Genomic DNA, 18119 nt, shown 5'->3' on the forward strand with positions numbered 1-18119 from the left:
TTAACAATCATCCAAATTACCAACACATGCTTTACAAAATCACTTATACTTGCTATTGCTTTTAAGTGATCTAAGTAAATATCTAAACGTAAGGGCAAACCTGTCAATTCAGGGGAGGAATCTCACAACCGACTTTTCCAACAGAATTGGATATCCCGCCCTGAGAAATTGCAGTTATATATACACATGCCGAGACCCCCTTCACACATATACCACTCACTCTTCTCGATTCATCTTTTTCACACACACACACACACTCTCAAGCAACAACAATGGCGATCACTCAAAATCTCCTTCTGATTCTCATTTCTCTGTTCATCTCCGCCGCATCCGCCACTTTCCCCGACTCAATTCCACCGCTAACTCCATCTCCGATGATATCTCCTCACGACCACACTTCTCTCTTCGCAACCGTTCTCTCTTCTCTCGGATTCCAGCAGCTCTCCACTGCAGCAACCGCCGCAAATCTCACCACCACCACCACTCCAATCACCGTCTTCGCTCCCGCCGACTCTTCTCTCATCACTTGCCCTACTTGTTCCCTCCCTCTTCTCCTTCAGGAACACTCTGTTCCTGGCCTTTACCCTCTTCACTTCCTCCGTACTTTAGCCTTCGGTACTAAACTCGAAACCCTAGCTCCGAATCGTTGCCTCACTGTCACTTTCTCCACTACTACTCGTGACGCGAAGATTTTCATCAACGGCGTTGAAGTCACTCAGCCGGATCTGTTCAATAATGGCTTGATCCTTGTGCATGGATTACGTGGCTTCGTATCACACCTCTCTCCGCTTTCCTGTAATGTGGAGAGAATGAGTTCTCTGTCATTTGATTCGTTTCCTATTCCTAATTCGGTGTCTACAGTGTCCTCTGCATCGCCTTTCTCTATCATGCGCTTCATGCTAAAGGACGCCATTATCAGGTTGCGTAACAGCGGTTACAGTATTGTAGCACTGGCGCTGAGAGTGAAGTACGCTGAGCTTTCCGAGCTCAAGGCGATGACGGTGTTTGCTTTAGACGATGTGTCGATTTTTGCTAGTGGAGGACATGCGTATCTCTCGAATTTTAGGTTTCACGTTGTGCCAAATCGGAGGATTATGGCTGGGGAAATGGTGAGTTTGCCGGCGGGGACAGTGTTGCTGACGTTGGACGGTGAGGAAAAATTGGTCGTAACTACTGCTGGCGGAGGAGGCGTGTTAGCTCCGATGAAAGTTAATTACGTGAGGATTGTGAGTTTTGATCTGCTGCATAACAGTAGGATTGTGGTTCATGGAGTGTCGGTTCCATTTCCTCACATGCATCATCACACAGCTGATCAGAAAGCCTTTGCTCAGATGGAACAGTCACGCACACACTGTGATGTTACTGGAAACGGTGGGGTGTGTGACGTCATTCACGATGATTTTGCGCCAGCTGGCATGCGATCAGTGATGGGGAATAATATGGAAGAACATGAGGGTCTCTGAAACTTGACTACTGTAATACTGTTTGTTTGACTAATATCAAAACTATAGAGTAAATAATTGAATTTCACTTGATCATTCTTCTGATAGAGTGCAAATTACGTGAGTATTATAGCTTTTGTAAAATGAGATTACCATTTCTAATATGAAGAGCACTTGTAGTATGTTTTGCTCCTGATTTGTTGTTTCCTTATTTTTCTTGCCATTTTTTCCTGTTTTGGGTCCAAATTTAGAACTAGCTAGTATACGACAATGAAGATTACAGTGCGTTCCAATTTTTAGTGGCTATTTAGTTTATCATATTACTTCTGATAATTAATCGCTTAATCGTTAGAATAAAGAATTACTGCATATAATGAATTCTTATGTTAGATTAGCTGGTTAAAAAGAATTCTCCATCAATCTCTAAAATCTGGAAATGAAAATAAAGAAACACCTTAGTATGTAAAGAATTCCATATATAATAAAGGTGGAGATTGATTCAATGGGATGCTCATTATTGTTTCAATGGCGTTGAAGAACCAGAAAATGTAAACACAACAATGATCGATAAAAATGGAGAAGACGTGGAATCCTTCGTACTTTTGGTAAAAATATTATTATTTAGGTAGAAAAAATGTAGAGTCCAAGTTATCTTCTACAACTAATTTCCTTATTTATAATTTAAATATTAAGAAAATAAAAACATTTTAGAACTTACTTGTAATAGGCTTTAAAATACCTAACAGTGTAAAAACGAGTTTATGCCATCGGTGGATATTAGTTACACTCTTTATAGTAATGAACGAGAGCTAGGTGTATTGTATAATGATTGAGTTTATACTTGTCTAAGAGGTCTTAATTACCAACTTATCATTGTTCTTATCCAAGAGATATAATATCTAACACTAGTTAATACGAATAGCGACTTATCCATTTGTATGGCATCGGTAATAAGTATTATTTAATTTTACAACATTCCTTACATTTTACTCCATTTTTTAGGGGTGTCAATTTGAGCCTGACCCATTTGACCTACCCAACCCGTCCAAGGTTGGGCTGATCATTGACATGTCCATTTATTGAATTCAACTCATTTTTATTCAACCCATACCAACACATCTAAAGTTGGGCTGATTTTTAGTCCAAATTCCATGAATAACTTTGTTAAAATATCTTTAAAAATAAATTTTTTTGTTTGATATGTTATATATGACCATAACAAAAGAAAAGTCTTACACCCTCTGTTCCAATTTATGTGAACCTGTTTGACTGGGCACAAAATTTAAAAAAATGAAGACTTCTGGAATTTGTGGTCCTAAACAAGTCAAAATGGGGCTCAGAGTATTTGTGTGATTATAAGAGCTTCTCATTAAGGATAGAATTGGAAGTTTAAGCTAAATTATTTCCAAATTTAGAAAGGGGTCATTCTTTTTGGAACGGAGGAAAAAGGAAATAGGTTCACATAAACTGGAACGGGGGAGTATTTGATAATTAAACAATTGATAAAAAAAATTCACATTAATTAAAGTTTGGTAAGAGTTGGGCAATGACCCAAATTTTAGCCCAACTACCCAACTCATCTCAGTCCAAGTTCCCATTTATTGACTCAATCCATTTTAACCCGCCCAAAATTAGCCCGCCCATTTGACACCCCTACCATTTTTGGACAAGTCAATAAAGTTAGCCAAATCGTATAAGTTTTATCATGATAAGAATATTTTAAATTATTATAGTCTCAGCCCTTACAACAAAGCTGGAATAGCTCAGTTGGTTAGAGCGTGTGGCTGTTAACCACAAGGTCGGAGGTTCAACCCCTCCTTCTAGCGTTTTTATATTTCCTTTTTTTGTAACCCACTACTTTGAGTTTCAATAAAAGTAAAACCAAATACAAGTGTGAGTTTCAGACATTAATCTCACCAACACATCTTTTGATAGTTCCATTACTTATTATTATCAACCAAATATCACTGTCCATGTCTCCAACCCATCCTAAACCCTCCATCAAAATCACTATTCCCAAAAGGTGATTGTCCACATCCTTTGGCCTTAAATTAGCATTTCTTTTGTTCAAAATTGGAAATTTTCCTTTCCTTTTTCACATATAAAGAAGGGAAATGTGGTCTCATTTTATACAATAGCAATCTGAATGCTAATGAACTTAAACAGTCGACAGAATACAAGTGGCACCAACAAGTTAAATACAAGGGAAAGAACAAAATACAGACATAAAAAATTGCTCTAACTGTAATGCTGAGTTGATGCATTGCACGATAGGCTTGCCGAGATACAACTAGTTATTTATTCCTTGAAGCAAAACAGAACAAGATTCAAGTCCTTCACATTTTCTTGAAAGATGGCGTTGGAGAAGTTGGAGGCTTCAAGTCCTCGTACCTGTTCATTGCAAGGAAAGGCAGTATATTCAGTTTGATGGCGCTGCTTAAAGAAGCAAAAGACAGGACAAAACATGCATGTATTATCTCATTTCTTCATCCTTCAGGAGGATCGAAGATATCTAAAACACAAATCATTAGCCTTTAAGGCTAGTATCAAATACTACATAAAGGCAAGAATAAGAAGGCATAAGGAGTCAACTAACGGGGCTTGTGCACGGTAAAAGGTTAAAAGGAGTGTTCGTTTTAAAGCATTTGCATGCTTTTCATCCCCTGATTTCTCTACAATTGGAAGCTGAGTCTTGTCTTTCTGTGACACGGTTGGTGCATTTGGTGATGGCAAAATGGGGTGGGTGGGGTTTGAGGTTATCGTATCTGATCATGGTGTAGCCATAAGATAAGTCTAAATTAGTCAGACCATATAATAACATCAAGAAAAGCAATAGAACGGGGATTATCATGACTCAACATAGAGTATTTTACTCAACTCATTTTTATCTTGTTTTCTATTCTTTTCACGACAAATATCTGATCAAAAAACTGGACTCAGAGTCTGAAAATATATGGTCAAGTTATTGAAAAGAAACTTCCACTTATCCCGAAATAGGAAAAAAAATGAAGGAGATATAGCTGTTATCCTGTTACTATCAAAATTGATGCAGTGGAATCTGTCAAGTTAAAAGCTATCTCTACTTACATAGGGTAGGGAGAACGAGAAGAAGCTAAACTTGTTGAAGGATCTCCGCAGGCAGAATTGGTAGCACTACTGATTACCACATCATTGCCTCCAGTAAGTGGTGATGTAACTTCCACTGTTGGTGAGGCTTTCGTACCACTTGGTGTTGGAGTTGGGGAGGTTGGTGGCTTTAAATCATCATAACTGGCAACAAAAAATCAGTCAGTAAATGATTAGATTGTTCAAAGACAATTCCACTTGAAGAAAACCGGCAATCTGTAGAAACTGAGGAAGAAGCAGACTAGACAAGTAATTCCGACAAAATGAATGCGCCACCATTCTGCGTGAAACAGAAAAAAATTGAAGAAATTTGACATCATAGTTGTCCAATGTGTCGAAAGAAGACCTATCTCTACTTACAAAGGGTAGGGAGAATGACAAGAAGCTACAGTATGGGAAGGATCCTTCTCAGTGGAAATGGTAGTGATGCTAGCTGAAATTTCATTGCCTCCAGCAAGTTGTGGTGCAGTTTCTGTTGATATTGAGGCTTTCGGACCACTTGGTGTTGGACTCGGAGATATAGGTGGCTTTAAATCTTCATAACTGTCAAGATTGAATTAGTCAGCAAATAAGCTACTCTATACTTGGTGTTTAAGTAGTTGGACTAACTCGAGGAATGACTTAACGCAGTGTATGGAGACAAAGGCCTTGCAGTCAGCAATTCTGCTTTGTCAGAAGTACCATCAACAACAACAGAGGCTACCGTATCGGGTTTCCCATCTTCTGCTCCACGTGCACTTACTAAGCGACCACCGGGAGGATTTGGGGTAGGAGATGTCGGCGGTTTAAGATCTTCATAACTGCATTAATAACAGTAATGATATGTAAGATTTCAGTGACATCAGTAGATAAAGCTTCAACTGATGTTTTCTTATTTTGCGTAGATGCATTCCTTAATGAGCATTAGATCAGGTTGCATGAGACAAGCACAGAGTGAAAATACAAAGCATATCTTTTGAATCAACTGATATCGCAGCATCCTTTCACATTTGAGGTGTTTCCTGAGTGCCTATCGGATTCTGCCACCATGAATCTGAAATTCCGTAATACTGTGGACCATGATGATTCTACTTGAAAGATTCTGGGGTGTCTTTACATCTTATATAAAGTCAACAACAGTGAAAATTAAAGTGGAGGCTGTGAATGAGCTTACAATATATAAGGAGAGGAAGGAGTTGTTTTCTTTTTGTCTGTCCGTTGAGTTGTGCTATCCGTGTCAGGGATTGAGCTTTCTGAAGAATTAATTTCGGAAGAAGAAGATGGTGAATCATTTGCTACCACTGTTGACATGGCTTTGCTCTCTTTGGTCGAACCTGTCCCGACGCTAGGGGTTGGAGTAGGAGATGTTGGTGGCTTTAGATCTTCATAGCTTCCAGAAAAAGAAAAAGAAAAAAGCATCTAGGTTAATTTGAAGAGGAAACATAAACCTAATAGAAAATAAATAAATCATCAAGCTTACACAGCATATGGAGAGAGTGGTGCTGCTGCCTTTAACTTTGTTTCAGCAGGTTCTTTCTCGAGCGAGGTGCTTGGGATCTCAGACGTAATACTGCTTGAAGCTGCAGGCTTCTGTAAATCACCAGTTTCCTAGAAATAATCGGTGTAATAAGTCTAAAACAGAAGATTCCTTCAAAAATAAGAAAAATGAAGTAACATTTGATAAAGATTATTGAATGCTTCAATATCATATTTTTGTATAAAAGCCAATTTGGTCAATATCATCTCTCTGTTTTCCGTGACGAACTAAATGAAATTACCTTGGTTGGTGAAACCTCAACACGTTGGGGAGGAATTTTTGCAAGAAGGTCCTCCATGGGGGTCAATGGTGCTGTTGTTTCTGCAATTACTTCAACCACTTTACAATATGAAAGGCTGCGGTTTTTTGCCATTACTGCCATTAGTTCTGCCACCTGATTTAATCAATCAGAGTTGTCTTAGCTTCTAACGGTAAAATTGCTAGCTCTTTATGTAAATAGAATTTGTGAGACTTAGCAAATACCTCAACCACTTTTCGTAATGTCAATAGATCTCGTACGTGCCACTTATGAATGTTCAAGAAAGTAAATACCGCTTATAAGAGGAGCTACCCCCTAACAGCCTAGTTAAAATGCTATTGGATGACACTAGAGATAACAAATGCATGTGGTTTTTAACTCATAATCGCTCGTCACCCACTTGGCCAATGGGATTATTCGTTATGTCCTCTTCATTATGTCCTGTAGGACTACTGTGCTTGTGAAATTTGAACCACAAATAAACATTTTAACCTTAGCAGTCAATCTATACTTCTAGTTGAAACTTGACACAGAAAAAAAAAAAGAACTTTTCACTGAGCAGAATATAAAACAGTAGCTAGTGCAATTCTCAACATGAAAATTATTTATGGAAACTGTTATACATCACAAGCCAATTGAATTTTCAAGTTGCAATGTATTTTCATGTCATGTCAAATTTTGTTATAGCAGAAAACATATCAACTTACACTAGAGAGGTATATGCTTGAAGAAATTCTAGTTGCAAATAAAGATTTGTAAAAACCTGAAGGTTCGACACTTGACCACCAAATAAAGTATCTTCCTCCGAAAGAAGAATATTATGAGTTTCTTTGTAAGAATCAGTAGGACGTTCCATTCCTCCAGGTCTCACAATCTGAAATAGCAGGGGAAATATAAGCACCATATTGCATTTCACACAAATCCAGATCACCTCACTTATGTAATCTTTCCAATGCATAAAATAGAAGAACTCACAGTATAAGGAAGCCCACTGGCGAGCAGTGCCTCCTCTGCTTTCCTTTTCCAAACAAGGACTCCCCAAAACAAACTTCCATACCAAAAGAAAAAGGAGAATCATATTCATATTTAAAGCCAAATAATCTTTCGGGGATTCTCATGTGAATCAGAAGACTCCCAGACTTACTTGAGAATGGCTGCAGGAAAACCGACCTTGTTTGTTCCCAAAGATGTGAGCAAGATAAAGTGGTCAACTTTTGCAGCAGTTGCTGCACGGAGAAAGATATCAACTTTCTGCCACTCATTCTATGTTAGTTTGAGTAATTTATTGGCAGCACATCTGATTTTAGTCAATACCAATTGCTTCTATAGGAACTAATTGAAGAGGACAACATGAGGAGAAATTATCTAGTATAACATTTCCTATAACAGTATGACCAACTTATTGGCATTGTAGTGAGGAAGTCTACAACTAAAATCAGAACTCTTTTTACCTGCATCAATAAGGTTCTTAGTGGCTTGGTAATCAATTCGATATGGTCCAGTAACATCAAAGATCTCCTTCTCACTGGCACCAATGCAACATATAACGATTGATGCATTGCCCAGTGCAGGCCTAATCCGATCAATTTTCTCCAGATCGCATTCCACAATTTCAAGCTTCTCTATAGCTGGGCTAAAGACCAAATGTAACATGTGATTTTCCAAAGAAGTACATTTACTCTAAACTGTTAATACCATAACCAGTTACCAGTCGTCCTTTCCACATCAATCTTACCTTTTGCTCCTCCGTCCGCAGCATTCTCAAGTTTCATCTGCTCAACACTCTGTAACAAGGAACACTTGATGAGTCATAAAGGATCTAGATGCACGTTAACCAGTAAAATTGATATGTTTCCACTAGTCAGAACTTTTACTTTGACAAGAGGTTGAGCTCTTTGAGCACTCCGAACTCCCGCTCGAACTTTAAAGCCTAATTTCAAAAGCTCCCTGAAAACATTCTGGTCTTTCAGCAAAACAGACTTAATAGCAGGTTTATTGGATTTATATAATCTAAAGTCAATGTTGTAAAAAAAAAAGTACAACCTTACAGTCCGAGAACCAACTTTACCGGTTGCACCGGCAACAAAAACAAGATTTCCATCTTTTGATTTGACATCTTTTGCAGGTTCCAATGAGCTAACTTTTGCTGCACATTCAGATATCCATATAATTATAACACCAGTTAGAAGGTTGCATATTTGTTAAGTACATCTAAATCACAACATACAGAAATGAATAAATTTGTTTCCTTCTAGAGATGGCTCCACAGGCCAGCTATCAGAAATCATCCTGTAAAAGCTCTCCAAATCATGCTTATAAAAGCTAATAGAAGATCATCCAGAAAAGGCATAATCATAAAAGGGCAGTCCGGTGCACTAAGCTCCCGCTATGCGCGGGGTCCGGGAAAGGATTGGACCACAAGGGTCTATTGTACGCAGTCTTACCCTACATTTCTGCAAGAGGCTGTTTACACGACTCAAACCCTTGACCTCCTGGTCACATGGCAGCAACTTTATTTAATGTAGGTGCAAATGCTCCCAATCTGTGGCCTACCATACTATCCGTTATATAAATAGCCAAATGCTCTTTTCCATCATGGATAGCAATAGTATGACCGATCATTGTGGGTATAATGGTAGATGCCCGGGGCCAAGTTACTATTATTTCTTTTACCAGTTACGTCAAGGCTTCCTTCAGAAAAGGCACAATCATATATCCCAAAAAATTCATCTATTTGAAGTTCATACACTGAGGAGTTTCTACCATGCCTTATAGGAAGAACATAGGACTCTACTATAAGCATTAAGCTGCTTCGGATTCAGGTACCACTTTCCTGATTGAGACCATCCGCCATTTGCAAGTTTGACGCATTGCCAGTAACTTTTGGTTGAATTTAATGAGGATTATTGACAATTAAATGCCACTTCTTTCCACTGTTACCAGTGATTAGATGAATGTCGAGCCAAATTTACAAATTACAAGGAAAAACAATCTAGAATCTAATTAGAAACTGTATTTAGTTGACTTCTGAACGAAATTCGAAGCTAAAAATTGCATTACCTGAAGTTTGAGCTCTGAAACGAAGGCATTTGAAGTTGTTGGAATTTGGGTTGTATCTCTTACTACTAGTCTGAATCAAAGTAAGAGGCTGTCCACACAAAAATGGCTTCTCTGCTAACCCATTTCGAGGTATATTGCTGGTGATGAGAGACTGTAGACAGCGGAGTTCCATTGCTGACATTCTTGATTTCGTTGGAAATCAGCAAATTAAAGTGAAAAGAAACTGTTGTAGTTGTGTGTTTAAACGGTTGGCAGGTATAAGCCATGTGGATGTAAAGGTGGAAAAGTCAGGAAATTCTGACCACATAGTGTATATCATAGCAACTCTTATAAATAATAAGTTATTCAATATTATCTATAAAAATAATCTTTTGTTTGGTTTAATATTGACTTCTAGAATTAAAAATATATTGGACAGAAAAACTTGTTTTCAAGAGCTATTCAAAAATAACAGATAAATTATACGTATATTATATATTTTTGGGATGTTGTCTGAGCAAAAGATTGAAAAAAATAATATTGGACGATTTACACGTTGCTAATAGTTTTTTTTGTTGTTGGTTAAACTGAAATTTTTTATTTAACCAAATAAAACATGTAAAGTTGACTCTTTTGGATTCAAGAGTCACATCTCACCGCGAAAAAAAACATCTCCATAAAACTTGGATGAAATTCATAAATAACCGGATTTACAAGTGGTAATTAAAAAATAGTCATAGTTTCAAAAGTAATCAAAATTTAATCACTTTTTATGTAAAGATAAATCTGAACGAATACACTGTTCAAAATCCGGAAAATATTGCAACATAATATACTGGAGTTCCAGTATAATATACCGGACTTCCAGTATAATATACCGGACTTCCAGCATAATATACTGATCCAACATAATATGCTGGAAGTTCATACACAGGTGCTCCAATCTTCAGTATATTATGCTGGCACTTTCCGTGTGTTGGAGTTCCAGCATAATATGCTGGAAGTTCATACACATGTGCACCAATCTCCAGTATATTATGCTGGAACTTTCCGTGTTGCAGCAAAATAGTGGCTATTTTTCAATAATTTTGCAAACTCTGGCTATTTTTTAATTATCAACCCGAAAACTGGCTAGCCCGTACCATTTTAATATAAAACTTAATTCTATACAGGATAAGTGTCACATTGCTAATAGTCATATAGTATTTTAACCTTTTAATTAGTCTTTTAATTGCATTTGCATCAATATGCTTAATTAGGGATCAACTTTAGACTTGCACTAGATTGGTTTTTCTACCATTTATTTCAAAGTTCTTGGTTTGAACTGTCGTTGAATACTTGCAATACTTGTCCATTTGTGAGTTGTGTTTCAATGAACGTGTGTGACATACTGACATTAGCCAGTTTCATCACGAGATATTTAAATACTTCATTTATTTTATTTTGTATGATGGTATTTGATTGAATATAAAGTTTAACATGTTAATTCGGCTTATCTAATATGGTGGTGATAGAAGAAAATATTAAAGTAATGGTTGAAAGAAAACAAACATCAATATCGATGTTTAGGTGTGAATAGTTTAAAATTTTACTTCAAAAGTTGATGAAAGTTATATAAAATTAGAATGGTGTCAAATACTATGAAACGTCTTAAAATGAAAGGAGTGTCAAATGGACTACAGGCTACAGCCCAACGAGTAATTACTTATATCATTTTCAAAAGCCAAACTAAATGAAAACAATTGACTGTAATGTACATGGACCCCTCAATATTTACCAAAAAGAATGTCAAAAGAATGAAGGAGAGTTTTGGCGTAACTGATAAAGTTGTTGTCATGTGACCAGAAGGTCACGGGTTCAAACTGTGGAAACAGTCTCTTGTAATAATGCAGGGTAAGACTGTGTACAATTGACCCTTCTATTCTGGTCCTTTCTTGGATCCCGCGCATAGTAAGAACTTAGTTTTTTTTTTTTTTTTTTTTATAATGTTAAAAGGATGGGAAGTTGAAGTAGCCACAACTTGCCACATTTGCTAGGCAATAAAAAAAACCAACACAAGACAAGAAGCAAACATGCAGAATCAAACTTCAGCTGATTCCCTTCCTTATATTAACCTCTCAAAAGTCCATAAACAGACTGATCAATATGTATATAAATTACAATGTAGAAAGATTTATAATAGGAGAAGAAGGCAACAATTGGAGTGAGCTTGCCCAGAGATGCCACCTTCAATAATGTACACTGACCCTTGTGTTAAAATAGGATCGAGTTTCGCTTGTTTGTTTCCTTTATTGAATTGAATTAGGAATCGATTGAAAGGGACTTGCCTATATTAGGACTTGATTGATTCTCCACTTCACCACCCCATGTTCTCACTCTCTCCTCTGCTTGAAGAGCCTGCAATATATAATTTCATTTCTTAGTTAGTGTGCCCGTATCTACCGCATTAAAAGGGAGCCCGATGTACGAAGCATTCTATGTTCACGCAAGGTGCGGGAAGGGCCGCACACCAAGGGGTATGACGTAGGCAACCTATCCTGATGCAAGCATCATTAGCTGATTCCACGGCTCGAACATGTGACCTATAGGTCACACACGGACAACTTTACCGTTGCTCCAAGGCTCCTCTTACTGATACATTAATATCATAACTAGTGGTAGGTATCTGGTGGAATAGTCGAAGTGCACACAAATTTTGATTCAGATACCACCGTTATGAAAAAGGAAGTCATAATTACCTGTTTGTGCCAACTAGTTCGAGCAATGATAACAAACTGGGAGAGGGTCTGAAGCAAGCTTCCAGCAAGCATAGCTGAAAGTATGCCTTCAACTCCAAATTTGAACTTGTAACCAAGCAATGCACCCATTGGTAATCCAAAACCATAATAACATCCAATGCTAATTAAGGCTACTTGAAGCTGCCATCCTGCACCAACTGCCACTCCTGTATTTTGCAAATTGGATTAATATTTATGCTCTACATCTACTTTTCCATGTTCAATATTTTCCTTTTCCTTTTCCTTTTCCTGAGATGATGCTAATCCAAAACTATTTGCAACGACCCCATTTGATCAAAAGTTCATGACATGCTACAATAAGTAGTTTCCATAGGTTCTAATAAAATGTTAGGGCGTCTAGTAACAAGAAAACATTTTTATAACTCGTTCAAATGACCTTTATAACTTGTTCTAACTGTGCTTGCCTGAGCCGAGAGTCTCTGGAAATAGCCTCTCTACCTGCATAAGGTAGGGGTAAGGTTTGCGTACACACTAGCCTCCCCAGACCCTATATGTAGGAATATGCCGGGCAATGTTGTTGTTGTTGTTGTTATTTTCGTGAACTTAGTTGCCTGGATTTGTGAGAAAATTTGTATATTCATGTACCACGAAAGTATATCAATCAGTAAAATTTAAAGAGAAATGTACCGAGTAGAACAGGTTGGATGCCATTAAGAAACATGATAGCTGCAAGAAATGTAGCCTAGTTTTGATGTCTCCCTTATCACATGCTGCTCATTTGTGAATAATCTTGGAAACTCTTTTTTGGTAGCTAATATTGTAGCTGAGAATACAAGGCCAATTACTGCTGATATCAAAACATTGACTGAAATTGAGAATTTTGCAGCTTTTGGATTTCCAGCTCCTAATTCATTAGAAACTCTCACACTGCAATGCCAGAATAATCTCGGGGTAAGGTAGATTTCCAACCAAATGGGGGAAAATTTGTTGAATAGAAGCAGAAAAATGTTATCATCCGAGTTAGTTTTGCTAACGAAAATCGTGTAAAGGTTACATGCTTTAAAACCATTACTCCTACTATGTTTCTTGGACTGTTTTCATTCTTTTTCTTGTGGTTTATTCGACCTTCTTCCGCTATGCATTGTTAAGGTGAGGCAACTAACCTGGTTGAAGATGTGAAACCATAGGCGACAGTCAGTGTCCATAGTTGCAAGCCGATGCTGCCATATCCAGATCAGTTGGTTAACAAATAGGATTGGTAGTGAAAGAGAAAATCAAGAATCAAAATTTGTGAGACAAGAAATGGGAGGTTATCTCAAAAACTGTTAAACCGAGAGGTGAAGGATGTAAAGTACAGTCAGACTTTTCTATAACAGAATCGCTATACAACAACCATTCACTATAAAAGTCAGGCTTCTTTTGGAACCAACTTCCATGCTATGTTATAATATATGTTCTCTATAACAGCACTTCGCTACAACAACCAAATGTTTTTTGGAACAAACGAGACTGTTATAGAGAGGTTTGACTGTATCTCAAGAATGTAGTCACTATGGAGCAACATTGTACTAACCAGATCGATATGGCGTCAACAGAAGTTGTAGCATTTTTAAAGCCTCCTACCATCAGAATCACTGCTGTGAAGTACCAAAACTCTAAACTGCCACCATTCAATTAGCCACATCAAAAAAATGATACAAGTTGAACATTACTCAAGTCTAGTACAAACTTTTCGAGGTTCCATTCACAACTTACCACACCATTATTGCAGAGGCAAGTGATAGCTTCAAGAAGTTAGTCAATGACTTGAAAGCGAGACACGAAAAACCAGTCCATGCCTCGGGAAAATAGCCCGAGATTATGTAAATAAACTGAGCAATGTCCAAAAGCCACCAAGAAACATTTCCAGCAATTGCAGCACCAAAAAGGCCCCACCCTGCCTTTACTACAAGAATCCAATTTAGCAATACATGTACTGCCAAACCTCCCATTGAAGTGATGGCCATGAACCAAACTTTACTCTGAGATTGCAGAAACTTTTGCATAGGAAAGTTGAGTGCATATGCAAACATTTGAGGAATGATCCAAATTGCATATTTTCCTGCAAGATGAGATATGTCTTTATCTTGATGTAGGAGCTTTAGTATTGGCGAGGTGAAGACGAACATTGGCGTGAGCAACAAAGACGTAAATCCAGTAATGATCCATGACCTCTGCAAGTAAACTCCAAGCATGTTGAACTGTCCTGCTCCGACTGCTTGACCACAAAGTGTTGCCAGAGCACTTGCCATCCCTAACTAATACCCAAAGAGTTAACAATGCAAAGAAATCTTTAATGAAAAGATCCAAATCATGTTAAACTTAGATACAGTCAAACTTCCCTATAACAAACATCCTCAATAGCAACACTTCAATAAACGGCCAAGTTTACTTTGGAACTAATTTTTCATGCTATGTTATAATATATGTTCTCTATAGACAAGGCTGTTATAGAGAGTGTTTGACTCCAGGGCAAGCGAGTTTTGTGGGTTCAAGTGAACCTATTGTTTTTTGGCTCGAACTATGAGAACATATGATATAATAAAGTCATAATGATTCTGAATCCACTAACTCTAGATCCTATTGTCGTCTATGTTATTAACAAGTTCAGGATGGAAAGTATAATTTTCATTTGAAGATTATTTCAAAGGGTCCAAAAGCAATTAAAGAGGAGCTTATTATCATACCATGACACCATAGACAAAGCCTGCTATAACATTATGAACTTCTGAGACTGCAGCAAGCTCTAAATCTCCCAATCTTCCAGCAAAGGCAGCTGTGACAAACTCAAGGGAGAACAAAGAGACTGCATTTAAAATAGCTGGTCCTGCTATTTGCCACACCTTCTTTGCTTCAACACACCATTTCTTGGCTATCTTTTTCTTTAGCTGAATGTCACCATCAGTTTCATGGCTGCCTATTTCAAAGGTCTTTTGTTCCATTTTAGAACCTGATGCTTGAAAATCTGTTGTTTTCTCTCTTTTACCTTTAAAAATGAATCATTGGATTCCCCCCTTTATGTCAAAACTAACTATACTAAAGAATTCAACACCCTGGAAATTTCACATGAATTGTCTAAGAAAAAAGGTGGATGTTTCTTTATTAGAAGTATAGTCAAAGTTATGTCTATTATATTATTATATGTATACATGTTCCTCCTTGTCTTTGTGTCTATTATTTATACAAATCATCTGCAAATTGAGTTATTAATCTATGGGTTTACAAAGTTCTAAAACATAATTTTGGCAGGTTATATGAGTTGGGTTTGGTATGCATAGTTATATCAAATATAATATTAATGTATAATAATATCCTGTCTGTTTCATGAGGTGTAAAAGATTTTCAAATTTGGGCTCCTCTGACCCTTTTTATTGACCAAGGACAATTTGGTAATATACTGTACATTGTCCTGTCAAATATAATATTAATGTATAATAATATCATGTCTGTTTCATGAGGTGTATAATAATATACTGCCCATTTTTATTGACCAAGGACAATAAGAAAAGATTATTGAAAATAGACAATAGGAGTTTAGTTGGCTAAGACCCCAACTTGTTGCCATTCAAACAGACTCTAATTCAATGCACACAGCAGAATCAAACTGAATTTAAGTTATATATATCGACCATGTACAGTATCAATGTAATTTAATCTATCATTATAGGTTACTTATCATTTTATCACTAGTTAATATTCATCAAAACTATTACGTATAATAACCTTATAACTGACTCGATTTATAACTAATAAAAAAACTGAAGTTGGCATCCTTGACATAAGACTCTGACTAGTTTCCATTCAAAGTTCAAACAGACTCTTAACTCATGGAACATTTTCATTTCCAACTTTTTGGAATTTGTTATAACAAATCAAGAATTAAAAAAAAAATTGACATTGACATACTTGACTTTAGTTCCCATTAGGTCCTTGAATCTTTTCAGGAAATTAGCAGTTTCACTTGAGTGGATTACCTTAAAAAAGGCATATGTCGATTTTTCTTAAATGGTTCGCAAAATGCACTAATGTTCAATTTGGCAAAGAATAATAACATCTCAGAGAATTTATTCATTATTTGTTTACCAATTAGCTCCATGTTCAAGAACGGCTGACAAAATAACGGGCTTAGTTGAACCTACAAAACTCGCTTTAAATCGAAAAAACAAGCCGACACGAATAGCCGAGAATAGGTAGGTCTCAAATCCTACCGGGGCCGTTATTGGACTTTTAGTGACGACATATATGACTTTTAGTGGCGACTAAAGTTGCCACAAAACATAAATAGGTAGGTCGACTGGCGCCATCATTGGACTTTTAATGGCGACATAATTAGCTTTTAAGGACGACTAAAGTTGCTACAAAAGTAAATAGGTACGTCGTTAATTCTACAGGCGCCGTTATTGGACTTTTAGGCAACCAAAGTGCTTAGTTGTGGTTTCTAATGGCCCACTATTTACAAGGGCAACCAAATCGACCTTTAGTGGCGACCTAATCGACATTTAGTGGCGACCAAATTTGCCGCAAAAAGCAGGTCGCGAATTCTACAAGCGTCGTTATTGGACATTTTAGTGGCGACTATGCTTGCCAAAAAAGGTGGGTCACCAATTCTACCGGCGCCGTTAATGGGACTTTTAGTGGTGACATAATTGACTTTTAATGGCCGACTGAAGTTGCCAGAAAAGGTGTCGCTAATTCTATTGTGCCTTATTGGACTTTTAGTGGCGATGTGATTGACCTTTAGTGGCACCTTAGTTGCCACAAAAAGTAAATAGATAGGTCACTAATTGTAGTGGCATCGTTATTGAACGTTTAGTGACGAAATAGCAGTTGAATCAGAAGAATGACGAAGATGATGACTATAGGGTCCCTCGATCCTTCGTGGTCCCCGATGATTCCGACGCTACCCAATCAACGGTCGAATAACTGGAGCAAATCATGCTAATCGAATATCTACCCGAGCGAAAGGTATACCTGGGCACGAGGTTAGATCCCGAGCTCAGAAAAAAGCTTATTCAATTTCTTATAGCTAACATGAACTGTTTCGCTTGGTCTCATCTTGACATAGCAGGGATCTCTTCGGAAATAACCACTCATAGACTAAGCTTGAATCCGAAATTCCATCCGGTAAAGCCAAAAAAAAAGGCTCCAGTCCGAGGTCAAACATGCCTTCATCAAGGACGAGGTAATCAAACTTCTTAAAATAGGATCCATTCGAGAAGTAAAATACCCCGAATTGCTAACAAATATGATGGTAGTCCCTAAGAAGGGAAACAAACTTAGAATGTGTATAGATTATAAAGACCTGAATAAAGCATGCCCTAAGGATTCTTTTCCTTTGCCTAATATCGATCGCATGATCGATGCCACGGCCGACCACGAGACTCTCAGTTTTTTCGATGCCTACTCCGGGTACAACCAGATACAGATGAACCCGGAGGATCAGGAAAAGACCTCGTTTATCACTAAGTACGGTATCTACTGTTATAACGTAATGTCATTCGGTCTAAAAAATACCGGTGCAACTTATCAACGCCTAGTAAACCGAATGTTCGAAAAACAAATAGGAAAATCAATAAAAGTTTATATTGATGACATGTTAGTTAAGTCCCTGCGAGCAGAGGACCATTTAAAGCATTTGCAGGAAACTTTCGACATACTGAGGGAGTACAATATGAACTCGATTGTCGGGGTTGAACTCAGGCAAGTTTTTGAATTAAATTCAAGTTTAACCCCGAGATCTGGTTAGGTTGGCTCGGGCAAGTTTCTTGGTTTCATGGTATCCAATCGAGGAATCGAGATCAACCCCGATAAAATCAAAGCTATCGAGGACATCACGATAGTAGATAATGTGAAGGTCGTGCAGAGGCTAACGGGACGGATAGCCGCCCTAGGACGATTCATTTCGAGATCCTCATATAGGAGCCACCGATTTTTCTCACTACTTAAGAATAAAAGCAACT

General features: G+C 37.5%; 2 protein-coding genes, 1 non-coding gene and 1 pseudogene across 3 annotated transcripts; 2 read left to right on the top strand and 2 right to left on the bottom strand.

Annotated features, from left to right (window-relative positions):
• The first annotated feature begins 215 nt into the window (after positions 1-215).
• On the top strand, positions 216-1635 carry LOC107784885 (fasciclin-like arabinogalactan protein 21). Its single transcript, XM_016606077.2, has one exon. The coding sequence runs from the start codon at positions 273-275 to the stop codon at positions 1461-1463; it is 1191 nt and encodes a 396-aa protein (XP_016461563.1). The 5' UTR covers positions 216-272; the 3' UTR covers positions 1464-1635.
• A 1559-nt stretch (positions 1636-3194) lies between these two features.
• On the top strand, positions 3195-3268 carry TRNAN-GUU (transfer RNA asparagine (anticodon GUU)). Its single transcript has one exon. It is a non-coding gene; the product is annotated as a tRNA-Asn (tRNA).
• A 231-nt stretch (positions 3269-3499) lies between these two features.
• Positions 3500-9702, bottom strand: LOC107784902 (protein TIC 62, chloroplastic). The gene is made up of 15 exons (XM_016606100.2): positions 9404-9702; positions 8387-8489; positions 8218-8290; positions 8079-8127; positions 7795-7971; positions 7488-7569; positions 7319-7391; positions 7107-7217; positions 6326-6478; positions 6028-6155; positions 5722-5937; positions 5195-5368; positions 4929-5111; positions 4530-4712; positions 3500-3833 (listed from the first exon to the last, which is right to left on the bottom strand). The coding sequence occupies exons 1-15, from the start codon at positions 9582-9584 to the stop codon at positions 3779-3781; spliced, it is 1941 nt and encodes a 646-aa protein (XP_016461586.1). The 5' UTR covers positions 9585-9702; the 3' UTR covers positions 3500-3778.
• Positions 9703-11468: 1766 nt separating this feature from the next.
• LOC107784892 (protein DETOXIFICATION 33-like) lies at positions 11469-15236 on the bottom strand (annotated as a pseudogene).
• Between the last annotated feature and the right edge of the window lie 2883 nt (positions 15237-18119).

This window comes from Nicotiana tabacum, chromosome 24 (genome assembly GCF_000715075.1).
Source record: "Nicotiana tabacum cultivar K326 chromosome 24, ASM71507v2, whole genome shotgun sequence".
Lineage (NCBI taxonomy): Eukaryota > Viridiplantae > Streptophyta > Magnoliopsida > Solanales > Solanaceae > Nicotiana > Nicotiana tabacum.

Coding starts and splice junctions, on each gene's coding strand:
- LOC107784885 (XM_016606077.2), top strand. CDS start 273: ATGGCGATCACTCAAAATCTCCTTCTGATTCTCATTTCTCTGTTCATC.
- LOC107784902 (XM_016606100.2), bottom strand. CDS start 9,584: ATGTCAGCAATGGAACTCCGCTGTCTACAGTCTCTCATCACCAGCAAT. Junction 5,369..5,721: donor CCTTCCTCTCCTTATATATT/GTAAGCTCATTC, acceptor TTATTAATGCAG/TTATGAAGATCTTAAACCGC. Junction 5,112..5,194: donor CCTTTGTCTCCATACACTGC/GTTAAGTCATTC, acceptor CAATCTTGACAG/TTATGAAGATTTAAAGCCAC.